This window comes from Leucopleurus acutus (genome assembly GCF_964270905.1).
Source record: "Leucopleurus acutus genome assembly, chromosome: 6".
Taxonomy (NCBI): Eukaryota; Metazoa; Chordata; class Mammalia; order Artiodactyla; family Delphinidae; genus Leucopleurus; species Leucopleurus acutus.
Genome location: NC_139149.1, coordinates 84,055,346 through 84,070,563, shown reverse-complemented (window position 1 = coordinate 84,070,563; position 15,218 = coordinate 84,055,346). Strand labels below are relative to the sequence as shown.

General features: G+C 44.9%; 1 protein-coding gene across 1 annotated transcript in view; it reads right to left on the bottom strand.

The window, feature by feature from the left end:
- AOX1 (aldehyde oxidase 1) overlaps positions 1 to 15,218 on the bottom strand; it is a 70,693-nt gene that overhangs the window by 14,945 nt on the left and 40,530 nt on the right. The window contains exons 22-26 of the mRNA XM_082841374.1: positions 14,219 to 14,352; positions 13,087 to 13,174; positions 8,590 to 8,676; positions 7,559 to 7,750; positions 5,052 to 5,279 (exon numbers count right to left, since the gene is read on the bottom strand). Of these exons, the coding sequence (XP_082697500.1) occupies positions 5,052 to 5,279; positions 7,559 to 7,750; positions 8,590 to 8,676; positions 13,087 to 13,174; positions 14,219 to 14,352 (729 nt within the window). The remainder of the gene's footprint in view (positions 1 to 5,051; positions 5,280 to 7,558; positions 7,751 to 8,589; positions 8,677 to 13,086; positions 13,175 to 14,218; positions 14,353 to 15,218) is intronic.

Genomic DNA, 15,218 nt, shown 5'->3' with positions numbered 1-15,218 from the left:
CCTCCCTCCTTTCCCGATCTGCCAAAATAAACGCAGACCCTTTCCCCGTTGCCCTGAGAGCACTGAGCAGAGCCAGGGCAAGGCTGGGACAGGTGCTGCCTCATGATCGTCCCACAAGAGGCCAGCTTGTCGCTGGATGGCTGTGAGTCTGGGGCAGGATTAGTTAGGCTGCTTACGCTACTATTTCCTCAGTAGAAAAGCTGAGCGCACTGGTACCTTCAAGGATCCCCCCTACCCAGGGTGGAACAATAATCTGGATTTGGGTGTTTTGGGGGAGAGGGTGTCGTCAGTTTTAAATGCAAAGTTAAGTATAGATAGTTTGGGGAAGAAGGAAGACTTGTTTACATGAACACTTATCCCCATAGTTGTAGGTATGTTATAGAGAAGCAAAAATAAAAATCCAAATAAGATGGGGCAGAGAGACATTACATTTTTGCTGCAAAATGAGCTAAGCCCACCCTCAGTCACCTTGGCCCAGAGTTATAGGGCTTTAGAGTTCGAAGAGAACTTCAAAGTAATCTTATCTAACTGCACAGCTCCCACAGGAATACAGAAGGAACCAAACAGCTAACATAGAATAAAAGGCTGCTGTGGTCAGAAACACCCAGGCTCTAAGCTAAGCATGTTTTACAGTCGATAGGAATGTGCCTTCTTGCCAAGTCTGCTTGTGCTAAACTAGGGGGTATGGAGATGGGCCAGGAGACTGAGATATCCCAGGAGACTGCAGAAAATGTGAATGGCGTCTTCACTTTGAGTCTCCAGTACACGAGCAATATTAACAGCATATGGTCCTAGAGAAAAATGCTTCTACTGGTTCCACTGTGATTCAGGGGGTCTCCAAGGCACACCTTTACTGCTGCTCAACTGGGAAATGTCAGCCTCTTAGATGTAGTCTAGGCCAGCCAGGGGTCACTAAAAGCTATCGGCTAGGTTTCTTAATATCTAAGCTTCTATGCAGAGTGGCATAATAATCTAGGATTTGTAAAGGCAGGTCTTCAGAAAATTCTGGTAACAAGCTAATTTCCATTTAATGAAGCTAAAATTTTTAAGCCTTGCTTTACTCACTTAGATTAGTTATAAACAACCCTGGTCAGAAGTGAAAGTCAAAGGAACTGCGTGTCAATCACCAGATATGCCCAAGGAAAGGAGTGCATTCCTAGATAGATTCTTTGCCCACCAGAAGGACCTTTAGAGCCACCTGTGCGCCATGGGCCACACTTGGAGAGCTGCCTCTTTACTGGCATCCAAAGGTTCACACTACTCTAGCAAATGACACGCAGAACCCTCTAGCATTCCAAATCAGGCACTTTGACCGTGAAAATGGGCTCTATTTACCTGGTCAGCTGGTATAAACTAGGGATGTATTGAGAAAATGGGGACATAGGAGCACTTTCTCTGAGGACAAAGGCACCTACACTCACAGCCCAAGGGAGAATCTTAGAACCTTAGGAAAGGCATCGTTGCCAGAATAATCATATCCAAGTGCCTTGGGGAGATCCAGCAGAGCACGTTCTACTGTCTGCTGACATATCAGTCCTGGAAACACTGTCTTGTGCTCCTGGTCATTTATTCTCTAAACAATAAAGATAAGGAGTGACATCCTCTACAGAGCACCTGGGGCGGGCTGCCCAGGGGTTATGCACCCGACGGCGGGGGATGCCAGCTGCAGTGGCTGCTCCTGGGCTCCATTCTACGGCACCTCTTTGTACTCTACTGGAATGTAAGCCCCCTGAAAGGAAAGTCCATGTCCTAAGGCATCCTTTGCAAAGCCACATAGTAACTCATGAGTAGTAAGTACTCAATAAAAGTTTGATAAATGAATTGGCAACAGCATAGCCATTTAATCTGTTCCTTAAGCTTGTAGACACTCTATTTGGCCTCCTTGGCTCTGCCAGCAATTCAGAAGTTGCTTGTGGGTGAAATGTGTAACTGGCACATGTGATTGAACTACAAGTACAGGGGATTGTGCATTTCATCACGTGTGACCCCGCTGGCAGCAGCGCTCTGCCTGTGTGTCAGGGCAGCATTTCTGTCTGAGACTGCTGAGTAATTGTCCCACGTGCTGCTGCAGTCTTCTTGGGCCACTTACAATGTCGAATTCGGTTCAGTTAAGTGGTACCACCGGGTGGCTCATTGTTAGCGCCAGAAAAGATAATTCTGCAAAGCTGCATCTGCGAAATCAGCACAACTGGCACGTGGGAACAGAGAGTTGTCCAATATAAACTTGGAACTTAGTCTGTGAAATGTAAGTCCTCAAGCAATGACTGCTGGTGTTGGTGAGACATGAGCTTTGACCCAACAGATTCCCAAAATGTCTCAGCCATTCAAACGTTTGAGTTCCTCTTCTGTGCCAGGTGCCGTATGAAGGCACTGGGAATACAGAGGTTCATTAGATACTGTGCGCACTTCAGTGCTCTGTCTAGGAATTAAATATAATGCAGGTGAGGCATGTTTGACACCCTCAGCTGTTGGGAGCACAGTCTTGAAGTCAAGTCCTTGTTCTACCACTCACTAGCTGGATGTCCTTCCGTAGGAGAGCGGACCTCTGTGGGCTTCAGCTCCCCCTTCTATGAAACAGAATCACACCAGCCAACAGAGGGGAGATAGGGCTTAAATCAAGTGGGAAATTGCAAATCACCCAGCCTAGGGCCGTAGACGCAGAAGGTGCTCTAGTTCCCCCCTCTATCTGGTTTGCTTCAGAACAGAGGCTTTCAGCGTATGGCTTCCAGGAAGCAGCCCGAGTGATCTCAAACTCCTCAGTTCAACTCTGCAATTCAGCCCTAAGCAAATGTTTTAAGCACAGAAGCTGGTTTCCAGGCAAGGATGGGAGGGGATGGTGGTGGTGGGGAAGGCGTCTCAGGAGCCTTTGAGAATGAATTTGTGCTGCTGGCTGTTGTCTAGTTTCTTCCCAGCTGAGCTGAATCCCACCTCAGTTCCCCCCAGAAGGTGCTATGGGGAAGCAGCTTGATGTAGCTGACAAAGCACAGCTTCTGGAGCCTCTGAGACCTGAGTTCCAGCACCGGCCCCGCCTCTCAGCAGCTGTGGGACTCTGGACAAGTTATTTAAGCTCTCTGAGCCTCAGTTTCTCATCATTAACATAAGGTCACAAATCTTATAGATTGCCCTGAGGGCTGGATGAGATAAAATCTAAAAGAACTTACAACATCGTAGGTGCTCAGTAATTATCGTTAATTTTTATCTACCTTTTGAGAAATTTCTGATGAGGGAAATGGGACAGACCTAGTCTCCTGTGGAGGCCAGGTATTAAGTAATGGCAACCATTGAATAGAGACAGCCTGCCATGTCCACCCACAGCCTAACGCCCCCAAATTTCCAGAAGATTCATATACAATGGAAATTGTTTTCTGCATGATCCTGGTCGGTGTACTCAAGGACAGACGGCCCAGACTGACCTCTTCGCTGGCCGCTGGCTAATCAGTTTGCCCCAAAACTATATATAAAGCGTCACTGCTCGCTAACCCTTTTCTAGGGATAGTTTTCCCCCTTCCGTTCCTTTTTAATAACCTTGTTTTTGCCTTTATTCCTCAACCACAGCCTCTTGACTCTCTCATCTGAGTAAATTGTAGGCAGATGACTAAACAACATCTGTGCTGTTTTGCCATCGTAAACAGGAGAGGCATAGGAAGGCTGCACTCAGATCGCCACTGTGTTGTTATATGCCCCTCTGCGTTAACCCACCTACAATCAAAGCTGCATGAAAACGTTCTGGTGATTTCATCCAGGCTGAGTCAGGATAGATGGGTGAATGATGGGTGTGGAAACGGGGGAAGGGCCTTCCTGCCTGCTTTTCCTGGCCTCCCCATCACACGGCCTACACACTAGTGCTCTTCACGGCCCCACCCCCACTTATCCCTATTCTGTCAGCGCTCAAAACACACACCTGCCGTACCTTCTTCACGGTTCAGCCGAAGGCGTGAACTCTGCGAAGGGGAGGGACTACCGTTTTGAGGGCTCTGCCACCTCATCCACATGTATGTACAGATACACATACGGACATGGAAGAACATAGGGAACAGGGTTCCCACGTCCCTGCTGTACAATGAGCGACAATAAAGACCACCAGCTGTTCGGGGTAAGTTCCACTCAAGAATGAAGAGGTGGAACCTGCAAGTGAGGTTTAAGCAACCGAGCAGGGAATTCATTTAATCAATTAAAGAAAGTAAACAACAAGAATAGATTTTTCAGGACTTCCCTGGTGGCGCAGTGGTTAAGAATCTGCCTGCCAATGCAGGGGACACGGGTGCGAGCCCTGGGCTGGGAAGATCCCACATGCCGCGGAGCAGCTAAGCCCGTGCACCACAACTACTGAGCCCGTGTGCTGCAACTACTGAAGCCTATGCACCTAGAGCCCGTGCTCCGCAACAAGAGAAGCCACCGCCATGAGAAGCCCGCGCACCGCAACAGAGTAGCCTCCGCTCGCCCCAACTAGAGAAAGCCCACGTGCAGCAACAGGACCCAACACAGCCAAAAATAAATAAATAAATTTATTAAAAAGAAAAAAAAGAATAGATTTTCAGTCCTCCCCGTGATACCTTTAACGGCTATAAAGTGAAAAAAAACTTCTACGATTGTTTGAAAAGATATTTAAATGATCTATTTTTCTGGATGTAATTTTCCCCAGCCCACCAAAAATGGGAGGAGCACCGAATGCCTTGCAGCTTTTGTTACTCTTCCATTTCCTGTTTCTATCTCACAGAATCAGAGTATCTGAAGAGGAGTCTTGGGGGTCATTGGTCCCCCAATACTTAAGTATTTTATACTTAAGTGATATGGGCCCACAGTGAGCTAATGCAGCTGTTCAATTCCAAGGCCAGGAATAGGTGCTGGGTCTCCCAATTTCCTAGCAAGAATGCTTGTCACCAACCCTGGGGAAGTGGGCAAAGTAGTTCTCGTCTCCTCTGGAGAAAAACTAGTTGGACGGAGCACAGCTCTGGGGAAGTTGAACAGTTAGACATTGCAACCATATGGCTAATCCACCTTAATGGAAAGTTTCCTCAACACCTTTTGATTTGTCTGTTTGGAGAACTGACCTGACCAGCAGCAACTGATCCAAGGCCGACAGGAAACTTCAGGGGGACCATTGCCAGCCCCTTCTTCTTCCAGCAGTTCTCCGAGTTGAATTTTTCTACGGCTGCTTTCCTTAGGGCGTAGGAAGACATGGCCATGCATTCTTTCCAACACTGGATCAGGTTCTTGGCATTAATCTCTTGTTTGTAGGGTGTTTGATCAATTTCCTTATACATGTTTATCGTTCGGACCTACAAAAGAGAAGGAGATCAAAAGGGTTGGTGGGGCACTAGGCAGACATAGTCTCTCCCACCCACTGTCCTCCTAGTCAAATTCTGCTCATCATAGAAAACCCAAACTGAGTTCAATCTACTCCTTGCTGAAGCCTTTCCCAACACATAACATCTTCCTCTTCCTCTACTCAGAGCCTCTATCAAATGTGTTAGCACTTATATGCCTTCGATGCCGCTCCTGTGTAAGTTCAGAGGAAGGACTCCTTTCCTCATATTTCTTATATAACTCAACAGTGCAGTCCAGGTACACTGTGGACTCTTAATTCCAGTTGTACTTGTGAGTATCTGTTGAAAGGTAATGCTGAATTTAATTCCAGGCTACATGATCCGTGTGATTTCAATTTTCAGATGCTGAGGCAAGAGAAGACCACTCACTTCCAAACAGGAAACTATGAAAGTTTGTTTAAATATAGCCCATAACTAGGATGAAAAGCCAATTAAGTGATTCTGTCCCAGGATGTCTGAAGCAGAGTAGAATTCTTCCTGAATTCCCAGAAATTGGTGACTAAGGCACCCAGCTGAGAACAAAAGGTCAAGTACTTCACATTCTCAGCTGAGAAAACTCTCAGCAGTTGAGGCCAGCCCTCTCCCCAAGCTGACAGGAGTCATTACAGACATATCTTCTTCCCATCTCCCCCTCCAAAAAGTCCCAGATCATTATAAAAGGATGACTGGAAATTAGTGAGCTGTGCCATTTTGGGGAAGGTGTTTTTTTTTTTGTTTTGGGGGGTTTTAAAAAATATTTATTTATTTATTTGGCTGTGCTGGGTCTTAGTTGTGGCACGCGGGATCTTTAGTTGCGGCACGTGGGATCTTTAGTTGCGGCATGCAGGATCTTTAGTTGCAGCACGCGGGATCTTTAGTTGCAGCACGCAGGATCTTTAGTCGTGGCACGCAGGATGTTTAGTTGCGGCACACGGGATCTTTAGTTGCAGCATGTGGCACCTAGTCCCCTGACCAGGGATCAAACCCAGATGCCCTCCATTGGGAGTGTGGATCTTAACCACTGGACCACCAGGGAAATCCCTGCTGTGGTGTTTTTTTTTTTTTTTTTTCTTTGTGGTACGCAGGCCTCTCACTGTTGTGGCCTCTCCCGTTGCGGAGGCTCCGGACGCGCAGGCTCAGTGGCCTTGGCTCATGGGCCCAGCCGCTCCGCAGTATGTGGCATCTTCCCGGACCGGGGCACGAACCCGTGTCCCCTGCATTGGCAGGCAGACTCTCAACCACTGCGCCATCAGGGAAGCCCCCTGCTGTGGTGTTTTGAAGGATGGCTACTCTCTCCTCCATCTTCTCTGGGGATGAAGGGAGGTCATTAGCTGATCCTCCTCCTAGTGCTACCAATGTGACAGCACATCTGGGAAAGAGGCCATGGTGAGACAGCCAGGAAGGGAGGGGCAGGGCCCCCCCCCCAAGTTCAAGAGACATAAAGATGATGGCTCCTGTCTATGGTCACAAATTCTAGTGCTGCGGGGGGGAGGAGGTAGATGAATCAGGGACTGGGGCTTTCCATGGATGGCTGCAGCATGGGGCCAAGAGGTGTGGGCTTCAGGGGATGCTGCGTGAGGGGCCAGCTGAGGGTCAGTTGGAGATTTAATGCTTGCAGGGGACTGTCAATTTCTGAGAGGGCTGGCAGAAATGGAGCCCGGAGACAACATACTTGAAAAGTGGCTTCATCTAACCAAGAAGAGGACAGAGAGCTTGCTGGGAGAAGTCAGCTGGGGAGATGCTGTCTGTTTTCCCTGGTCCTCACGGGACGGAGAAGGGGGCAGAGGGCACACCTTCTGCCCACCTTAACTCTACTCCAGGATCCTGGGAAGGGAACCGAGCTTGTTAATGAATGAAATTGGGACCAAGACTTAAAGAACAGAAAGGAGGCCATTTTGGTAACTGAAATGACTCAGATGACAGCTCCCTAAGATGTTAAGGAAGCAGAGGAAAGAAGGGTTTGACAGAACTTATTAGTAGCAGTTAAACTTCTAACCCATGGAGACTTCTCACTAACAATGAATCCAGAGCTCACTTCTCAATACCCTCTGCCCCAGGATTTTTGAGGAGCCCGAGTAAGACAAGGACCCCTGAACTCTGGAGTCCTGCTCTGTATTAACTAGTTAGCTGGGTTACCTCCAGCAAATCATGTGGCCCCTATGGACCACAAATTCCTCAACAGGAAGACTCCCCGGGGCCCTCCCGCCTCTAAAATTCACTATCGTTTGTCTGTGAAACGAATTCACTTTTACCTTCTCAGGAGACAACCCGCATTTGGCTGCAACTTCCGTGATACAGGATTCGGTGATCAGCCCTGTCTGAGGGAAGCCAAACCCTCGCAAAGCCGTGTTGGACGGAAGGTTGGTTCTGCACGCCCATGCCCGACAGCGCAGGTTGGGAAACTTGTAGGCATTTTCCATTTTCAGAAGTCCCATCTCTATTATCTGGGGAAATCCAGAGTTGATGTGATGAGACCTCATCCTTGTGCACCTGTTTTACCATCCTGAGACTTCGGACCAAAATCAGGCCAGAAATGACCTACGTCACATCAAACATGCTGACCTTGACCCATGTCTCAAATTAAATGCCTTTTTACTGTAAAATGATTTTTAAAGATTTGAATAATTTTTTTGAAATCATTACTTTTACATTTTCACATTAGGGCTAATGCATTTTCCCCCAGGTTTTAAAAATTTCCAAAAGCCTTTGAAGCATTCATAGGCCCTCTCAGTCTACAGAATGTAGACTCTCTCTCAGTTTACAGAATAAAATATCCTGAAAAACAGGGAAAAAAATGCTGGTATTTGGCCTAATGCATTTGTTCTCAACCAGGGGCAATTTTCCCCTCTTCCTTCCTGGGACATTTGCCAATGTCTGGAGATATTTTGGGTTGTTAGGTCTGGAGGGTAGCTGCGCCACTGACACATACTGGATAGAAGCCAATGATATTGAGGGACCTCTTATAGTGCACAGGGCGGCCCTACAGCAAAGAATTATCCATTTCAAAACATCAGTGGGGTCAAGGTGAAGGTCTAATGCTTGCATCTGGGAAGAGAGCTCTAAGTTTGGGAAACACGGAGATAACACACAGATGCAGACTTAGCCAGTATCTCTGGGCTCACCCCTGGGGGCACCAGTAAGTAACATGAGTCTACTCGCTCCCTGCATTGCGAATCTTTACGCTTTTATAATTAAATATTATTTAACTACTGAACATTTTTCTGAATTAAATAATTTTACGTAACACTTTCCAGAATGGGAATTTGCTCATTAAAACACTTACAAGTAATGACTCATCCAGGGAGGCACCTCCATTGCTATAATGCTCTACATCCAGGGCCAAGATTCTGCCATCGTTCATGAATCCAGCCTGGGGAAAGAGAATGGACTTCTGATACTGGTTCGGGGGACCCAGTCTCTCTAAAGTTTACTCTGTCACTTGCGAACCCTCTACATATAGATGAAAAATTTTATGACCTTAGATTTGACAATTTCTTGGATAAGACACCAAAAGCATAAGCAACAAAAGAAAAAATAGATAAATTGGATGATATCAAAATTTAAAACTTCCCGGTATCAAAGGATACAATCAACAGAGTGAAAAGGCAATCCAGAGAATGGGAGAAAATATTTGCAAACCATATATCTGGTAAGGGGTTAATATCTGGGATGTATAAAGAACTCCTACAACTCAACAACAAAAAGCCCCAAACAACCTGATTAAAAAGTAGACAAAGGACTTGAATAGACACTTCTCCAATGAAAATATACAAAATGGGTAACAAGCACATGAAAAGATGCTCGGCATCACTAATAATTAGGGAAATGCCAATCAAAACCATAAGATACCACCTTACATCCATTAGAATAGCTGCTATAGCAAAAAGAAAAAACCCTGAAAAACAGAAACAAAACAATAAGTGTTGGTGCAGATGTGGAGAAACTGGAACCCTTGTGCACTCTTGGTGGGAAGGTAAAACGGTGCAGCTGGGTATTTATCCAAAGGAATTGAAGGCAGGATCTCAGGGAGATATATGTATACCTATGTTCACAGCAGCATTATTCACAAGGGGTAGAAGCAACTCAAGTGTCCATCAATAAATGAGTGGAGAAACAAAATATGGCGTATACATACGATGGAATATTATTCAGTCAAAAAAAGGAAGGAAAAAATTCTGACACATGCTACAACATGGATGAACTTTGTGGACATTATGCTAAGTGAAATAAGTCAGTCACAAAAGGACCAACACTGTATGGTTCTATTTATGTGAGGCACCCAAAGTAGTCAAATGCACAGAGACAGACAGTAGAATGGTGGTTTCCTGGGGCTGTTGGGAGAGGAAGGAATGGGGAGTTATTGCTTAATGGGTACAGAGTTTCAGTTTTGCAAGGTGAAAAGAATTCCAGAGATGGATGGTGATGACTGCACAACAATGTGACTGTACTTAATAATGCCACTGGACTGTACACTTAAAAATGGTTAAGATAGTAAATTTTATGTTATGTGTATTTTGCCACAAATAAAAATAGTAACAATAAAAAGGAAGGATAGAGAAAGATATAAGAGCAAAACAAACACACACAAAAACCCTCCTGTTTAATCTGTCACTACTGTTCAATCTTTTTTCTCCTCCTAAAGCAAATCAACTGCATATTTCTTGACCTCTTATTCTCGCCATAAGTTCTTGAATTCTGACTCCCATCCTCATATTTCCACCAAAACCTTTTCCCCTAAAGCCAGCGATCTTCGAATCTCCAAATCTGGTGGCCTGCACATAATGGACTGTGCACATTTTTCTCATAGGGCCCAATTTCATCACAATTCTCAGCAGCATTTGGTGTTGCTGGAGGTCTTTTAAATAAATATCTTCCTTGCTTTTAAGATGTATTCAATATTTCTGAACTTATTAAAGTTCATTTTGGGAATTCCCTGGTGCTCCAGTGGTTAGGACTCTGTGCTTTCATTGCCAGGGCCCGGGTTCGATCCCTGATCAGGGAACTAAGATCCCGCAAGCCATGCGACGTAGCCAAAAGAAAATAATAATGATAATAAAAGTAAAGTTTATTTTAATGATTTTTGTTGACTGGAGCCAAATTCAAACTGAAGTCAAGGGCATGAACTATGAATTCAGCAGTTTAAGTCTGAATCCTGGGTCTGCCACTTAACCCACTCTGTGATCTCGGGCAAGTCATATAACCTCTCTGACTATCTGTGACCTGGCAATAAGTAAGGTAATGCAGGCAAAATCATAAGCCAGTGACTGAAACCTAGCAAGTATCCTAAATAATACTACTGTAAATATTATTAATATCATCTCCTGTCCTCATACTACCCTCCATCAGAACACATTATTTTCTCAAGGTTTTAATCATCACTATGCTGATGGTTTCTGTAACTTATAATCCAGTCTTTTCAATAAAGTCCCATATCGATGAAGGACATTTCCACTTTTAAATGTCCCACTGTCACTTCTTCTCCAAACACACAAATAAACTCATCCCTGTCCGTCTAGACTGTTTCCTCCTTCCAACTTGGCTCTTTCTATCAGAAACCTCCAAGGCATGTTTGTGGTTTTTATTCTCCATTATATTTTGCTAAGTTTGTCACCGAATTCTATTTTATTTTATAATAGCTCTTGGACCCATCTCTTTTTCTACATCTTCCTATCGTAGCCAGACCCCAACTGCTTCACGTCTGAAAGCATCAGCTGCCTCCAGGCGGTCTGCGTCCTCCCTCCTCGCTAGGCCGTCCTGCCCAGTGCCATCATATTCTCCCCCTCAAAGCACCCATGTTTGGTTATGACACTTGACTGGTCAAGTATCTACTCAGTCTCACTGTATCTTATGAGATCAAGTTTAACCCCCCATCCTGGGATTCTCAGGCCACTCTGAGCCTGGCATCACCTAACCCAACCCATCTTATTTCCCATTACTTTCCAGTAAGTGCTCTGTGCTCTAATTCCCCTTCTCCTCTTACTCCTGCCCCTATCAAACAGGCCGTGTGTATCCCACCTCTGCATTTATGCTGCTACTATTCCCACCACCTGGTATGCCTTCTTTCTGCCAATCCATTCTTGAAGGTCATTTACGTTTCACCTTCTCTAAGAAGTTTCCTGTACACACCCCAACTCATATTCATCTCTCCCCATAGTTCTACTATGTGCACCTCCTCCTTTAACCTGAGATTATTATGTTTTCATAAGACTTCATATGTGTAAGTCTTATTTCTCCCTCAACGGCTAAAATGTGGTCTCCTTCAGGACAAAGTTTGCTCTAATCAATCTATGTTGCACTAAACCCAATTCAAAATATAGCTTAGGGTGAATGTAAGTTGAAATAGATACACTCGTTATCTTCTAACAATATGTATGCAGGTACACCAGTTGTGGTAGAAACGATGTGATGTGTTCAACAAATCCTGTTGTCTTTCATCCTCGGCATGCAGGAAGACTACATTTCCCATGCCCCCTTGCAGTTAGGTGGCAAAGTTCTGGCCAATAATGTGTCGATTAAAGCAAGGACCACCACTTCCAGGCCTGGTGCTCAGAACATCTCCCACACAACACTCTGCTCCCTCTCTTCCCTTCCCTTCCCTTGTCTGCTGCCCTCTGCAGAAAATCCAGTGGAGGGCAAAGAGTCTTTAGGGCAGTGCTAACCAATGGAACTTCCTGTGATGATGGCAATGTTCTCTATTTGCATGTCCTATATGGCAGCCACTAGTCACAGGTGGTTATTGAGCACTTGAAATATAGTTAATGCAACTGTGGAACTGAATTTTTTTTTTTGCGGTACACGGGCCTCTCACTGTCATGGCCTCTCCCGTTGGGAAGCACAGGCTCCGGACGCGCAGGCTCAGCGGCCATGGCTCACGGGCCCAGCCGCTCCGCAGCACGTGGGATCCTCCCGGACCGGGGAACGAACCCGCGTCCCCTGCATCGGCAGGCGGACTCTCAACCACTGCGCCACCAGGGAAGCCCTGGAGCTGAATTTTAACTTTCATTTAACTTAGTAGATTTAAATTTAAATAGCCGTATGTGCCTAGTGGCTTCCATATTCAACAGTGCGGTCTGAGGGGAGGATGGTGGTGTTACTAGATGGAAAAAGCTTGAGTCCATGAGTGATTCTGTGTAGCAGGGTTCTCTCCTGTTCTCCGCCCACCTCCCACCCTCCTCTGATTACACTGGGCTGTTACTTGAGCAAGAATTAACACAAAAAAGGTCTAAGTCCCAGAGAGTTTTTAGTTGTTAGAGCAGTTAGCCCATTCTGACAAGTAAACTTATTTCTTATAAAGCAAAAGAATACTTATTTTCTGCTACAGAAATTTTTCTAGGAATTAGGAATTTCTGGTACAGAGTTTTACCAAAATACCTTTGACATATTGATAAATGAGGAAGCTGTTGGCAAGCATTTGCAATTTCGCATAACATTATTGTTACAGAAATTATTCTGTTTTTACCTCCCACGTATAAAACTGTGGGAATAGTGTGGTTATCAGATCCACTTTCATGGACGTATGTATATACTCACATGTTTTCCAGCTATGCACTCTGTAGCAGCCAATACCAGCTCGTACTTTTTCCACAAACTGGTATCTTTGAGGAAAGCAGAAAAGCTTCACTGAACCAGCCAGTAATCAGTTAGCACAAGGAAGAGACAGTGTGACGCACAATTTGTTGATTTGCTCACTGTCATTCCCCAGTAGAGAGTAGCCAGATGCTGCCCTCTGCATTTCTGTTATGTTATATTTACAACATAAATCCTCCATCCTTCTACTCACTTTATACTTTCCAAGGTAAGGGTGGCGGCCTCCAGTTATTAACATGTCTTCTCCTCGTTCCAGAATGCAGCGGACTGCACGACCATGCCTAAAACAGGAAAAAAAAAAAAAAAAAAATCGGGAGAGGTAAACTCTTTTACCTAACAGGTATTATCTAGGGTTTATGTAACGCCTAGTGAGAGCCTGGTGGCATCCACACACACTGCAGAACAGCAAAGTGACTCCCTGAGCCCAGGCTGTGCTGCTCTCAGGCACACACCAGTGACTTCTTCCTTTGGGTCAGGGCACAGTGCCTGGCACTCACTACTTATGCAAGGGGGCTCTCAGGCCCAAGGCTCCGGAGTATTGCTTTGGGGTTATTTCCCACTGTGATTATCACCTCCATGATAGGCAAACAGTCCCAAGGCCACATTATAGATGGTTACAAATGGAGGAACTCAAGTGGTGTCTGACTGCCAAGTATTCCCTGATGGGACAGGTCTGGAATGAAGGTCTTTTTGTGTCATGGGGCAGAGGAACTGACGTACATTACTTAGCAAAGAAATTAAGCCTTCTAGGTGTGCCTGTTCCAAAGACAATTTCCTATGGTTATATTCTGATACCCTTAAAGGAAAATGGTACTATAAATAAAGGTAAGCATAACAGAAGCAAATTTTCCATTTAAATTAAGGGGAAAAAATATATACACACACACACACAACTTTTGAGATACACATATTTATATCTATCTATATGTATATAAACCTTTTGAGATATGTATAGGTGTAGATATATAGATAGATATAAATGTCTACCTCAAAAAGTTGAACTGACCTATGTAGATATACAGGTGCTAAGGACAAGTAACCCCAACCTTTCAGGATCTGCTTCTGTCCATCTCCAGGTATTATATATTTTACTGTGGTTTTTACTCTTTTCAGTAATTGATTCTCATTTTTGTTTTTATAGTATGTAGTTTGACAATATAAAATAAAGAAGTTGTAATAAGCTGGCAGCTGGTTTGTATATTTGTATATTATATGTGATTTTAAATAACCTTGACCCAGATTCTTCCTCCTTAACCGCAATATTGAAAATATTCAATGTGACCTCACTTTATTTTTAGTTTACTTAACAGATTTTCTCCACTTACTTGTTTGCAGCAAATGCGGTGATGGCTGCCATGGTGCCAGTTTTCATCACCTTCCCCCCGAAAGCCCCACCAACACGCTTTACATGACACATGACCTTGTTAGCTGGGAGCTTCAAGGTTGAAGCAACTATGTCCTGCGAATGATAACAGTTCTCATTAATCTGACCCGTCTGCAGCAAGGGAGTGGGAATAGTCCTTACACATTTTGATTCCTTAATGTTGTACATGATACACAAATTGTGTGTTTATACTAAATAATGGGATGATTTCCAGTAACCTAAGCATGCATCCATGCTGAGCTCAGCAGTATTTAGCTGTAATGACAGCACCAGAACTATCATTAAGTAGTCCTTCCAATATCAATGAGATATTTTTGTGATAATAAAATTAAAAAAAATTTTTCCCCATGAACTACACCCAAGGTATCCTTTGGGATATGTTTCCTGCAGCAGTGAGATTTCGTGGCCTTCCAAGCCTCTCTCAGACTGGGTCTTTTCCCTGCACACCACTGTCTCCACTGGAGAACGAGCACTCCTCACCCTTCATTCGGATTCAGTTGGCTGGTCGGTCTTCCCTGGATGTAGGCCTTGCTCTTCCTTGCCATCCTAATGTTTGAGGTCATTAAGTCTTTTTTTGTTGTTGTTGTTATAAATTTATTTATTTGTTTGTTCTTTTATTTTTTATTTTTGGCTGCATTGGGTCATTGTTGCTGCGCGGGCTTTCTCTAGTTGTGGCACGCAAGGCGCGGGGCTTACTCTTCGTTGCGGTGCGCGGGCTTCTTGTTGTGGTGGCTTCTCTTGTTGCGGAGCACGGGCTCAGTAGGTGCGCAGGCTCAGTAGTTGTGGCACGCGGGCTCTAGAGCGCAGGCACAGTAGTTGTGGTGCACAGGCTTAGTTGCTCCGTGGCATGTGGGATCTTCCTGGACCAGGGCTTGAAGCCATGTCCACTGCATTGGCAGGTGGATTATTAACCACTGTGCCACCAGGGAAGTCCAGGTCAT